Source organism: Mustela nigripes, chromosome 14 (assembly GCF_022355385.1).
Source record: "Mustela nigripes isolate SB6536 chromosome 14, MUSNIG.SB6536, whole genome shotgun sequence".
Classification (NCBI taxonomy): Eukaryota; Metazoa; Chordata; class Mammalia; order Carnivora; family Mustelidae; genus Mustela; species Mustela nigripes.
In genome coordinates, this window is record NC_081570.1 from 8655299 (window position 1) to 8668136 (window position 12838).

At 46.8% G+C, this 12838-nt stretch overlaps 1 protein-coding gene across 7 annotated transcripts in view; it reads left to right on the top strand.

Moving 5' to 3' along the window:
• Positions 1-12838, top strand: part of VPS13D (vacuolar protein sorting 13 homolog D) — a 249077-nt gene that overhangs the window by 17179 nt on the left and 219060 nt on the right. For all 7 annotated transcript variants that reach the window (XR_009399590.1, XR_009399591.1, XM_059375825.1 and 4 more), the window contains exons 7-18: positions 1087-1191; positions 2586-2756; positions 3188-3288; positions 3995-4163; positions 4322-4423; positions 4610-4811; positions 6156-6335; positions 7385-7515; positions 8361-8436; positions 8852-9022; positions 10023-10153; positions 10920-11052. Coding sequence is in view for 5 of the 7 variants with exons in the window: in XM_059375825.1 (XP_059231808.1) it covers positions 1087-1191; positions 2586-2756; positions 3188-3288; positions 3995-4163; positions 4322-4423; positions 4610-4811; positions 6156-6335; positions 7385-7515; positions 8361-8436; positions 8852-9022; positions 10023-10153; positions 10920-11052 (1672 nt within the window). In the remaining 2 variants the exon portion in view is untranslated. The remainder of the gene's footprint in view (positions 1-1086; positions 1192-2585; positions 2757-3187; positions 3289-3994; positions 4164-4321; positions 4424-4609; positions 4812-6155; positions 6336-7384; positions 7516-8360; positions 8437-8851; positions 9023-10022; positions 10154-10919; positions 11053-12838) is intronic.

The window sequence follows — 12838 nt, forward strand, 5'->3', positions numbered from 1 at the left end:
TCCACTTTGCACTGTTGCCAGAGTCCTTCCTGTTCCTCAGACACATCCCTGACCCTGCTGGCAGGCCTGCACCACAGCCCTTAGTGGCTCCGTGTCTCTTAAAGTATCAAGTCCAAACTCCTTAGTGCGGCATAGACTTCTTTCCTAGCGTATTCGTTTCCTAGGGCTGCCTTAAAAAGTCACCATAAGTGAAATGGCTCAAGACGACAGAAATTTATTCTCTTTAGTTCTGGAGGCCTGAAGTCCAGAATCCAGGTGTTCGCAGGGCCGGTTCGTCTGGAGGCTTTGCGGGAGAAGCCATCCCCCCTTGCTTCTGGTGGTTGCCGTCGAATTTCTTGCCTCCTGGATACGTGCCTTCTATCTTTGTCTCCATCTTTCTCCCCTGGGTGTCTGCCTTCTCTTCTTAAAAGGATCCTCGTCATAGACCAGGGCCCACCCTCATCCAGTATGACCTCGTTTTAATTGGATTACATCTGTAAAGACTCTCTTTCGAGTAACATCCCCTTCACAGGTTCTAGGAAGTCATGAATTTCTGGGGCTGGGGGGGTGGCACTTCACCCAGGACACCTAGTGGCGTTGCACGCTGCTTTCAGTAGCACTTGACTACCCACTCCAAGTGTGTGTACCAGTCCTGCCCTCCCACCGAGAGTGCGGTGCTCCCGTCACACAGGTGGAGTTGCCACCCTCTGAAGACACCAGGCCATCTGTACGGTGGACCTGATGCTTCGACGGACCTGATGCTTCGACGTGTGTCCCCACCCTTGCCTCCTACCCTGCCTGGTGTCCAAACCATACACATCTCTTGAGGCTTATCCACGCGGCGACATTTTCTCTTTTGCTTGCTCATAGCCTCTCATGTATTTTTCTTCTGCTTCCCTCTGCTTCGTTAAAACTGTTGCATGTTTGTGTCCCCAGTTAGCCAGATTTTGAACACTGTCAGAGCAAAACCGTGTTTTAATTCAGTTTTGTATCCCCAGCCCCCTTGCAAAGTACCATTGCATGCCTCCTCAGAAACGGTTGTTGAATGGATGGGTGAGTTTGTGACTACAGAGAGTCATGTTTTTTTCCTTCCCTGTTTTACCGCAGGTACAGAAGTTAATGCGGAAAAAGCAACTAGATGTGGCAGACTTCAGCGTCTACTGGGATGCCCACTGCACTTTGTTGGGGGACTTGCCCCAGGTGGAGTTACAGGTAGGGTTCTGGCAGAGGGCTGTGTCGGAACGCAGCACGGAAGTAGAGTGTGGGACCTCCGCCACGTAGGTTTCTGTTCTCTGTGGCTCCGGTCGCCATTCCCATGACCCTCTTCCTCTGCAGGCCTCCAGTCTGTAGTGGGTTTGCCTGACATACTGCGTCTGTGTGTAGTTCAGAACAATATATCGTGTTTGTGTATGCTTTATGTTTGTATCACAGGCTAGGTTTCTTTGTTTTCTTTTTTCTCACTTAAAGCTGTATTTTTAAGATTGATTACTGTTGCTGTTTCTATTTCTGGTTCATTGCTTCTGACTCCTGCACTGTATTCCATGGCATACATCTAACATACTTACATATTCTTCAAAGCATCACAGACTTGACGTCCAGATTTTAAATGAACAAAACACCAGCTCTGACTCTTAAAGAAGAGCTTTTCTTACTCTGTGTATATTGGAACTTCACCTGTGGTCGTATTCCTTTAAGAAATACTTAGAAAGGCATTAAAATCATGGGACATAAAGTGTTTTTGTTTGTGAAGGATAAGAAATTCCGAGTTTAATCTTTCAGTAAAGAAATTGTGGGTGGTTTAAGTAGAATGCGGAAAAAGGACTTATTTTTCCCCCTTATCTAAGATTTTCTTTGGCTGGCATGCTGCTGTACAGAATGGTTTTGTTTTGCTAATTTGATTAAATAAATACTGTACATCCATATAGAGAACCATATGCAGTTATAGAAAAGAAGAACAAAGATCTTTATGATAACTATGGAATCGTCTCTAAAGTTTAGTATTAAGTTTAAAGAACTGAGGTAAGACAGCATGCGTGCCATTTATGTGAGAATGATTAAAAAACCAGAAAATCATGGATCTGTCTGAACACAGGCAGAATGCCTCTGGTGCGATACAGAAGAAACTGCTATTATTGGTTGCCTCTGGGGAGAAAAATTGGGTGGCTGGAGGATGGGAGTCAGAAGGAGATATTGCACCTTTTTTTTTTTTTTAACATTATTTATTTATTTATTTATTTGACAGAGATCACAAGTCGGCAAAGAGGTAGGCAGAGAGAGAGAGGAGCTGAGCAGAGAGCCTGATGCGGGGCTTGATCCCAGCACCCTGGGATCATGACCTGAGCCGAAGGCAGAGGCTTTAACCCACTGAGCCACCCAGGCGCCCCGATATTTCGCCTTTTTTTGCTTTTCAGTTTTGAACCACATGAATGTTTTATCTGATAAGAGATACAGATAAAATTTAAAAAAATTTCAGAGAGCTTTTAGATTCCTAGTTTTGTCCTCGTTTGAGATTTTGAGGTAATACATTGTAAATTACGTAGTATACCAGCCTGTGACTTGAACCTGAAAACACTCGCCACAAGGACAGACATTCTTGTGACCCGCAGGAGGCCATGGACAAGAGCATGGAGAGCCGCGCGCATCACTACATCCTGGAGCCCGTGTGCGCATCTGCTCTCTTGAAGAGAAACTGCTCCAAAGAGCCCCTGAGGTCTCGGCACAGCCCTCGGATCGAGTGCGACATTCACCTGGAGACCATCCCCTTGAAACTCTCTCAGGTACTCCCTTTCTGCCCGGTGGCTTCTCTCCCTGGGGGACCAGGAATGGGGGCTAAGGAAGCGCGGTGATAGAAGGATCTCAATACTTCCCGGCACCCCAGCGGGAAGGAAAGTGCCCAGGAGACCAGTGTTGTGGCCGGTGTAGCACCTGCTGCATGTCATACGGGGGCACCGGGCTGCCGTCCGGTTAGTTTTGATTTGGTTCTGAAGCACGGGCCAGAGTCCGGGACGTGCAGCGAACAGGAGTACTGCACTGTCTGTGGTCGGAGAGGAGGGCCACGTGATGTTGAAATGTGGTCTCAGGTGCGCCCTGGATTTCCATTCAGTGGCTTGACCAATACGAATTGTCCTCGGTAGAGATGGGCGTCAACCGAGTAGAAGAAACACATCAGTATTAACCTAGTTGCTCTCTCTTAACCTCTGCTGAAAAGCTGCAGTACCGGCAGATCATGGAGTTCCTCAAGGAGCTGGAACGAAAGGAGAGGCAGGTCAAGTTCCGAAGATGGAAGCCCAAAGTGGCCGTGTCTGAGAAGTAAGGGCTCGTGAGCGACCTGTGCCCCTGACTTGCATGGTGGAGCGTGGCTGGCCTTGTCCGTGGGTCAGAAATGGGCCTCACTGTCCCTGGCACGTGGCTGGAGCTAAAATACAGTTGATTTTTTTGACCTTTGAATTGTCATCTCTGTGGTTGACCTGCATGGATGTTCATACTGTCTGTTTTGTTGCTGTTGGGGGTTTGCTCCCAGGTAGAGCATAGGGGAGTTAAAGTCCTCTCCGTCTTACTTAGCAAGTACACCAGTGCTGCTCTTGTGGGATTTGACTGTGTAGGCAGTAACTTCATAGTGATCTCTGAGCCTGCTTTCCTGTGTCCGTGCTCCCGTGCTGTCCGGGCAGCATTTAGGTAGCACACCTGATAACTTAGGTTGCCAAAGTCAGTCTTTTCCTATTGCAGTGATAGACTGGGGTGGGCCAGGGTATTAAAAATTTTCAAGATCCTGTGTATTTCCACGGCTTTTCCGAAGTATGCCATTTAAAATCTTTCGTGTCCAAATCCTATCTAATTGTCTTAAGATAGTTTTTACCCTGTGGTCACTGGTTGATTATCTGTCAGTGGGCCGCACTACTGTTACGGGTGATTCAAACCAATTCTGTCATATGTTATTACTGATGTTGAAGTTGAGAATCTATTATTTGGTGTTCTTTGTGTGAGAAGTAATTAACATTGTTATGAACCATCTCAGCTGCCGAGAATGGTGGTATTTTGCTCTGAATGCCAACCTGAGCGAGATCAGAGAGGAGAGGAAGCGCTGTACCTGGGACTTCTTGTTGCACCGGGCCCGCGATGCCGTGTCTTACGCCGACAAATACTTCAGCAAGCTGAAAGGAGGCGTGCTGCATGCAGACGGCAGGGTGAGGGACTCTTGTTACCTTCGTTGTTTCTTGGCTTCCAGTGGGAGCGTGGGCAGGCAGAACAGTTCCCTCATCGGACTTGCAGGGGTTTGTGAAGGCGTCTGGTTTCTCTGGAGCTCTAAGACCTGTTTTGTTTGTTTTTGTTTTAATCCAAACAGGAGGAGATGCGCCGGATTGAGGAGGAACAGAGCTTTGAGGAGTTGAAGATTTTGCGTGAACTGGTTCATGAGCGATTTCACAAGCAGGAAGAACTGGCGGAGGTAAGACATCCTCCATGGGAGGGCATGCTCGGACCCTCCACGCTCAGAGAGCCTCAGTTCCGATGTGCTGTGCTTCTGAGACGGTGGGGGCGATGGGGGGGCGGCGTGGCGGAGAAGAATCCGTGGGACATCTCAGCTTGTTTCTGTCTCTGGGGCCTCATATTTGCTCATTTCTGGTTCACGCAGAGCCTACGAGAGCCTCAGTTGGATTCTCCGGGGGACTCCCCTGGGGACCCGGAGACAAGTGGAGGCAGTGGGATGCTCCAGTACCTTCAGTCCTGGTTTCCTGGCTGGGGTGGCTGGTACGGGCAGCAGACCCCTGAGGGGAGAGTGGTCGAGGGGCTGTCGGCAGAGCAGCATGGACAGTGGACTCCCGAGGAGATCCTAGGTAAGGGGGGTGCGGGCCTTCACTTGCCTGTCCTTGGGTGTCGTGAAGGGAGACACTTGGTTCATGAAACTTCGTCTGGTATTGGTGCAGCGGCCCGTAGTGTTTGTCAAATAAAAGAAGGAGACATTTGTAAACAGTTCATTTTGCATTCGTAGATTCAGATGGAGGAAGTTTTTGAGAGAGAACTTCGTTTGCAGCTGCATTGCCGCATTGGAATAATGAGCACAGTTTCAGAGCTGAGCGGCGGTGACTGTAAGAGAACGAAGCAAGTTCAGGAGGCTTAAACTCTGAGGCTGGGGCATCAGTCCAAAGCCGCTGGTTTAGAGCCGTGCTGTGCAACACGGTAGCTGTAGTCACAGATAGGCTACCTATCTGTTTTTATATTTGATCGAGGGGCACCTGGGTAGCTCAGTGGGTTAAAGCCTCTGCCTTCGGCTCGGGTCATGATCTCAGGGTCCTGGGATCAAGCCCCGCATTGGGCTCTCTGCTCAGTGGGGAGCCTGCTTCCCCCTTCTCTCTCTGCCTACTTGTGATCTCTGTCAAAAAAAAAAAAAAACTTAAAAAAAAAATTTGATCGAAGCAAACATACATAAAATGCACACGCTGTACTTACATAGATGGGCGGCTTCCAGAGTGAATATTCCTGTATAACCTGCGCGCTGATAAGAAATAGAACACAACCAACACCCCAGAGGGCTTTGTGCATTTTGTACGCTGTCCTGCGTGTTACAGTCTTTTTCCTAATTTGTAACACCATCGATTTGTTTACCTATTTTCAAACAGATGGCTATTTAAATTCAGATTAATTAAAATTAAAAGAAAAAAATTCTGTTTTTTTCCTTCAGTTACACTAGGCATGTCAGCTATAGAGCCCAAAGGTGCCTGTGGCTGGTGGTCCCTGAGCCCACTGTGGGGACGTAGAGCATCTCACCGTGTTGGGCAGCATGGCTTATGCTGGCCTCCGTCCTGAATCTTCACGTCCTCCCTCTCAGAGAATGAGCTGATAAGATCTCTTTCTCTCTCTTTTTTTAAAATACTTTAAAACATATTTATTCATGAGAGAGAGAGGCAGAGGTAGAGGGATGCGGGACTCCATCCCAGGACTCTGGGATCACGACCCGAGCCAAAGGCAGACACTCAACTGACTGAGCCACCCAGGCACCCCGATAAGATCTCTTATATTTTGCATTGGGGATGAAGCAGTTGTTCATGACTTCGGAGTTCTTCCCTGAACAAAGGGGAAAACTGTTCAATAATGTCATCATCACTGTGATCCATGGGGCCAGTGGCGTTTTTCGACTTTTTCCGTGTGTTCCCCTGACGTCTTTCCTTCCTCGCGCTCAGGCACAGAGGAGTTTTTCGACCCCACCACTGATGCGTCCTGCCTGAGTTCCTACATGAAGCGGGACCTGGTGTTTGCCACACTGAACGTGCAGCTGCAGCGGGGCACCGTGACGCTGCTGCACCAGGAGCCGGGTGGCCCTCGGGCCGAGGAGTGCGCCTTCATGCAGCTCGAGTTCTCAGGTGCTGCCCCGCAGAGCCATGGGTTGCTCTTCCCTGGCCCCAGCATCTGTGCGAGTCTCCCTGGTCGCGGTCCTCACGTTCCAGCGGGCTGCTGTGAGCGCGGGATGGTGGGAGGCAGAGTCACTGGGGGAGTGCGGGGCTCAGTGCCTGCGAGCCTCCGATTGGAGCATTCACCAGCCGGCAGGCACCGAGCCCTGTGTTCTGTGTGTCTGTAAAAGACGCTTTTAATCTGTATCGTGGATTCTCTGATCTCGGACTCGGCCAGCCACACTGTAACTCGTGCCCCAGTGAAACTTACCTGCTGGAGGGCCTGGCATACAGCGTGGGGGCCGCTGTAAACCATGACGTCACCAACAAAAAGCACAGAAATGCCAACTGCTTGGCACTAAGTAGATCACGAAAGGGGCACATGGGTGCAGCACAACGCTCTCTGGGTCACCCTCGGCTGTGAGCGCGCACGTTAGAGGACTCAGATTTGTTTTTGCTGTGCACATGCCCTCAGAAGCTCTGAGAGGCTGGATTGCGGGGCTGTGAATTAGTTTTAGTGAGTAGGTGAATTCACAAACATGGAACCCACAGATACCGAGGACGGTCCATGTTTGACATGTTTGTGACTGAATTAAAGGTGTACTACGCAGATGCTGGGTGTTTAACATCTCACATAGACTTTTATTTCAGTGTAGAAAATAGCCGCTTATCAGTAATTTAAAGGTAAACAAACAAAAAGAAAAAAAAAAGCCATTTTGCTTGATTTTATCATCTTGAGAGCAGACGTATCATCAACTTAGTATGAACCAGCAGATGGCTTGAACTCAATGGTTACATGCTCCATGTAGAATTCATTCTGCGGGGAAACTTCTGATATCCCATGTGTAGTTACAGAGAGAGATTTATACAGATCCAGGGATACATGAGTAGGTTTTTTAGTTCTACTTTCAAGGAAAAAGACATCATATTAACCATTCTCTGTAAAATATTATAGCTCAGACTTGTAAGATACTTCCGGTTATCACGGCGTAGTATCAACTCTTACACTGGTATTTTTGTAGGTGTGAAGCTGCTAGCAGAGTCTCTTCCTCGAAGAAATTCTTCCTTGCTCTCAGTCCGGTTGGGTGGACTGTTTCTTCGAGACCTGGCCACAGAAGGCACCATGTTTCCCCTTCTGGTGTTCCCGAATTCAGTACGTACGGCAGTGGGATGGCTGCGCTGTCCCGGGTGGGGCGGACTGTGGTCTGTCTTAGGTGAGCAATAGGTAATACTAACTCAGTTCGTTCTTTAATTGGGTTATGTTGAGAAGGATGAGTTGATTAAAAACAAATTTGAATTTAGTAAGGTTTTTTAATTTTCCAGAGAGTGAATGTTGGAGGGTTTTACGGCAGTGCCTTGTTCCTCTCCTCTGTCGTAGCTGCCGTGGAGTAGTTTGCTCTATTTTGGAAGAAAATGGCATCAGCACCACTGTTTTCTGCATTTCAAGGTCACTGTTCGCATCTCCTTTGTCTGGAGTTCATTTTCATGCATTCTGACCTAAGTCACTGATAGAAAGTCCCATCTTTTTCAGAGTTCCAAGAGAACCACTTCAAGTTATCTATATATTTGTAATCTTTTATAGTCAATATACTTTATTAATTAGATCTTTGATCTTATTAAGTTGGCAGAGGTACGATCAGAATAGCTGAGCATTTAGCTACTTGCTCTGTCTGTGACTTTTTTCAGGGGCTGGATTGCGGAGAGGGTGGGAGTACAGTGTGAGCGTCTACAAAGCCTTACGTACGTCCTGCTCGTTTAGGAATCTGTCATTAAACACGCTCACTGCCGAGGAGCAGAGTAGTATACTGTCCATTTTAGCTTAGAAAAAGGCACAAATGAGAGAGATCAGTCCGCAAGTCCTATCATCCAGTGTCTGGTGAGTTTGGATTTGGAGTGCTGAGCGAGAGTGATGCCACAGGGCAGGACTTGAGGAAGTGTGTGCACGGCCAGTCGTCCCTTCTCACCTGACATTCATACATTTTGTGTGTGTTTTAATAGCAAAAAGAAGTTGGCAGAGTCTCACAGTCTTTTGGTCTCCAGACAATATCTGCAGACAGAAGTGATCATAACCCTGGTAATTTGTCGTATGTTCTTAAAACTAATCCTTAGAAATAAGATGATTACAGATCAGCAGTCTTGGGCAGTTGTAAGAGGGAGTGTGTCCTGTTTTGTCCCAGCGGTTTGTTGTGTGGCTCTGTGTTTGTCTCGGAGACTCTGTTCTCTGTTAACCCTCGTGTGACTGGTGTCCGCATGTAGTGCTTCCGGGGCCTGGGTTTCCATAATGGGAGTGAGTACAGCAACCCAGTCTTGAGGATTCCTGTTGAGGCGGTCCTCATTAGGGGCTCTATTTTATAAGATGTTCATAAATGAGAACTAATTAGAAAATGATTTAGGAAATGTCTTTTTCCCCAGAATTCCTTACAGGTTATCAGGAATAGGGTGGTTGTTTTCGCTGTGTTCCATTTTCTTTCTCTGCTTCTTCCCTTCAGCTGCGGATCCAGATGACCCGGTTTTTGAGATGCTGTATGAGAGAAATCCAGTGCACAGCCATTTTGAGAGGCGGCTGAATGTCAGCACGAGGCCCTTGAACATCATATATAATCCTCAGGCTATTAAAAAAGTAGCAGACTTTTTCTACAAGGGAAAGGTTCATACCTCAGGTTAACTTTTTTGTTTGTTTGATCTTCTGTTACTTTCTATAGACATTTTTCTTGTCATTTTTAGTGCTTTGGACAAGGGTTATTATACACTGAAGTGACCTGGAGTGGCTGGAATCAGAAATGCCTAGAGGGCCTGTGGATAGAATTATCCTTAGTTATAGAAACGGAGGAGGTGTCTTTGGAAAGTTACTTCTCCGAAAGGGATCAGTATTAAATATTTTCTTTTGTCTTTGCTTCCATTTAGCATGTTTAAAAAAAAGCTTCCATTCTATTAGGAGGGTGGTTTCCTTGGCTACCCAGGATATTCTAGGCCAATTAATTTAGGAGGAACGTTCGAGAACTTCCTCTAGATGGTGGGGTCAGTGGTCTGTTTCACCTGCTTGGCGCAGTGTGAAATACTCATCCTCACGGTGAGCAAGGAAGGGCTCATCCTGGCACTGTTCTCTGTCATCATTGCCTTATTCATGCCTCCCTTCGTTCCCAGGAGAGATTTGAGATCGTAGGAGCAGAGAAAGCACTCTCGTTGACAGGCGAAAACAATAGTCCTTTCCTACATGTATCCCCTCTCTTCCTCCTTGTAACAAGGGAGCTGTTTTAGTTTTTGGACCAGTTTTTGAGTCTTCGTGTCAACAACAGCTGTAAATGCTGTGGCTTTATTGCTCTGTCACTGGTAGAATATAGAAGGCATTTCCTTCCAAATCCCACATTTCTCTTGTAACGTAGCGGTATGCTTTCAGGATGTAGAATGGTCTGGGATCATTCAGAAAATGGTTCAAGAAAATGCTAGTGACTTAGGTGCCTCCCCAACGCCATGGCTGGGCCCCCATCGCTGCCCCCCTCTGGTTACCCCACGCAGTGCCGGCGCGGGTGGGAGTAGGCGCCGTTGTACGGATGGTTCTTTAGCTTCGGTGGGAAGTCGTGGTGAGCACAGATGTTGCAGTCGTCTTTCCCCCCAGCTGCTTGAGAATTCTCACTCTCCCGTGCGTCTCTAATCTTTCAGGTTTTGGCTATCAGTCTGAACTCGAGCTGAGAGTGGCAGAAGCTGCCCGAAGACAGTATAACAAACTGAAGATGCAGACCAAGGCAGAAATCCGACAAACGCTCGATCGTTTGCTGGTGGGGGACTTCATTGTAAGTGGGGCGGGGGCCGGCGCCCCTCTGTCAGCGTCTTCCCTTCCTCTGGTTGAGCACCCTTGTTTCAACTACAAGCATGGAGTTCACTGAAAATAGGAAATCCTTCTTAGCTAGCAAAAAATAAAACCTCATGGTCTTGACAGGCTGTCAAGAATACAAACAAATGGAGATGCCTGGGTGGCTCAGTTGGTTAAAGCCTGTGCCTTGGGCTCAGGTCATGATCCCGGGGTCCTAGGATCGAGCCCTGCGTCGGGCTCTCTGCTCCACAGGGAGCCTGCTTCCCCCTTCTCTTACTCTGCCTGCCTCGCGGCCTACTTGTGATCTCTGCATGTCAATAAATAAAATCTTAAGAAAAAAGAAAGATTCTCTCTCTCTCAAAAAAAAAAGTAGAAATATTTGGGTTTCAGTGTTTATTGGAATTCCATAATTTTGACCATACTGTGAGATAGTAAATCCTCTAACTGTAGAAGCCTGATCTTTCTTAAGCCGTGCTTCACCACAACCAAAGAGTAGACAACCCCAGTCCTGTAATTTGCTAATTTTTTTTTTCCTCCCACCTCAAACATTTGCCTGTGGTAATGTCTCAGATCCTTCAGCCTGTGGGTCTACTTTTGTTTTAAACTTTTTGCTCTGATACCATTGACCTTAAAGTGATCCAATAACCCCTGAATGTGGCTTTCAGAAAGCCTTGAGCCCAACCGATAATGCCGTTTAGTTTTCGTGGTTGTGGTTACGTGACTTCTGGTTTATTTTACTTCTACAGGAGGAGAGCAAAAGGTGGACCGTGCGACTAGATATTTCCGCCCCTCAGGTGATCTTCCCTGATGATTTCAAATCCAGGAACCCCGTGTTAGTTGTTGTGGATCTAGGGAGAATGCTTTTGACAAATAGCCAAGGTATGGTATGAACGCGACGTGGTGAAGATGGACCCCGCAGGGGTTGATCTGCCTGTGCTTACCCAAGTAGAGCTTAAAGAACACTTTCTAGGGGCACCTGGGTGGCTCAGTGGCTCAGTCAGTTAAGCATTCTTGATTTCAGCTCAGCTCATGATCTCAGTGTTGTGAGATCGAGCCCCGAGTCGGGCTCCGTGCAGAGAGTGGAGCTGCTTGAGATTCTCTCTCAATCTCTCTCTCTCTCTCTCAAAAAAAAGGCTTTTATGACATCTTAACCGCAAAGTTCACTTGTTACTTCTTTTATGACAGCTGTATTAGGATATGTTTTAAAATGGGAAGTTCAGTTGTTGTTGGGATATTGACAGAATGGTGCCCTTGACTGTGTTATCTCGTCCCAGAACAGTTTCATCAACCTGGGAAGACATTCCAAGCCCTTCTGCTGTCACTCTCCATTACCCCTTCTTCTGTGCCCTGCCAACCATTAATTTCCTATCTCTGTGAATTTGATTCTGCTGAACATTTCATATGAATGCAGTTATGTGGCTTTTTAATGTGTGTTTTTTTTCACGTAGCCTGATGTTTTCGAGATTTATCTGTGTTGTAGCTTGTTGTACTTCATTCCTGCCTGTGGTGGAGTAATATTCCTGTGTGTGAATATACCACACCTTTACTAAGTGTTCGTCAGTTGGTGGACATTTGGGTTGTTTCTGCTTTTTGGCTACCATGAACAATGTTTTACGAACATCCGCATACAGGCTTTCGTGTGGATGTATTTTCAACCTCTAGGGTATTACTTCCGTGTGGAGTTGCTGGGTCATATGGTGACTTTGTGTTTTACATTTTGAGGAACTGCCAGATTGTTTTCCAAAAGGGTGGCACCATTTTACTATCTTACCAGCAATGTATGAGGGTTTCTTTGTCTCTACATCTTTGTCAACATTGCTGTTATCTGTCTTTCAGATTATAGCCTTTTTTTTCAATGTGAAGTAGTGTCTCATTGTGGTTTTTATTTGTATTTCTCATGAAGCACTTCAGATTTTAAGAAACACCATTTCTCAGAACTTCATTTCAGAAATAGAGGTTTAATCTATTTAGGGATATTAGGGACCCATATAAAAAGAGACTCCTGGAAGGTGATTTCATTACTATTACTAGATCCAAAAAATATTTATTGTTTACCTTGAGATGAGCAGGAAGAAAGAGGATTATGGGGTAAAAGGTTGAGGAAGCTTCTCAAATAATCTCAATCTTATCTTCACTGAGAAGACCCAAAAGAGAAGAGGGAGAGGATTCAAACAGGAGTGGGAAAGTTTGGTGCCACGGGGAATGTTAAAAGGGAATTAGATCTGAAGAAAAGGATCTCACACCACAGAAAGCACCTACTTGAACTTTTAAACTGTAAACATGGAGCAGAGACGTGGGTGACAGAACCCAGTTGTGTGATTTTGTAGTTGACTCAGCCCTGAGCAGTAAAAGACTGGACTGTGGAAGTCTGTAGAAGAGAAGGGTTGAATTGTGAAATCAGGCTTGGGTGTGGTGCTGTGAGCTTGTGAGCTCTGAGTTGGGCGTTCGGGGTATTGTTGAGTAAGACAGGTGAGGCCTGGGTTCCTTTGAAACATTCAGTGGGGAACCAAACGAGCACATAGATATAGGGAAAGGTGAACAGACAGCTGAGAGTGAGGTAGAAATGGTTGGGGAGAGCAGATGGTGGCTGACACGGGGAAGCAGGTCATTGGTTTCAGCTCCCCGATCTGCGTTCCGCTGTCAGCAGGCCTCCATCTTTTCTCTC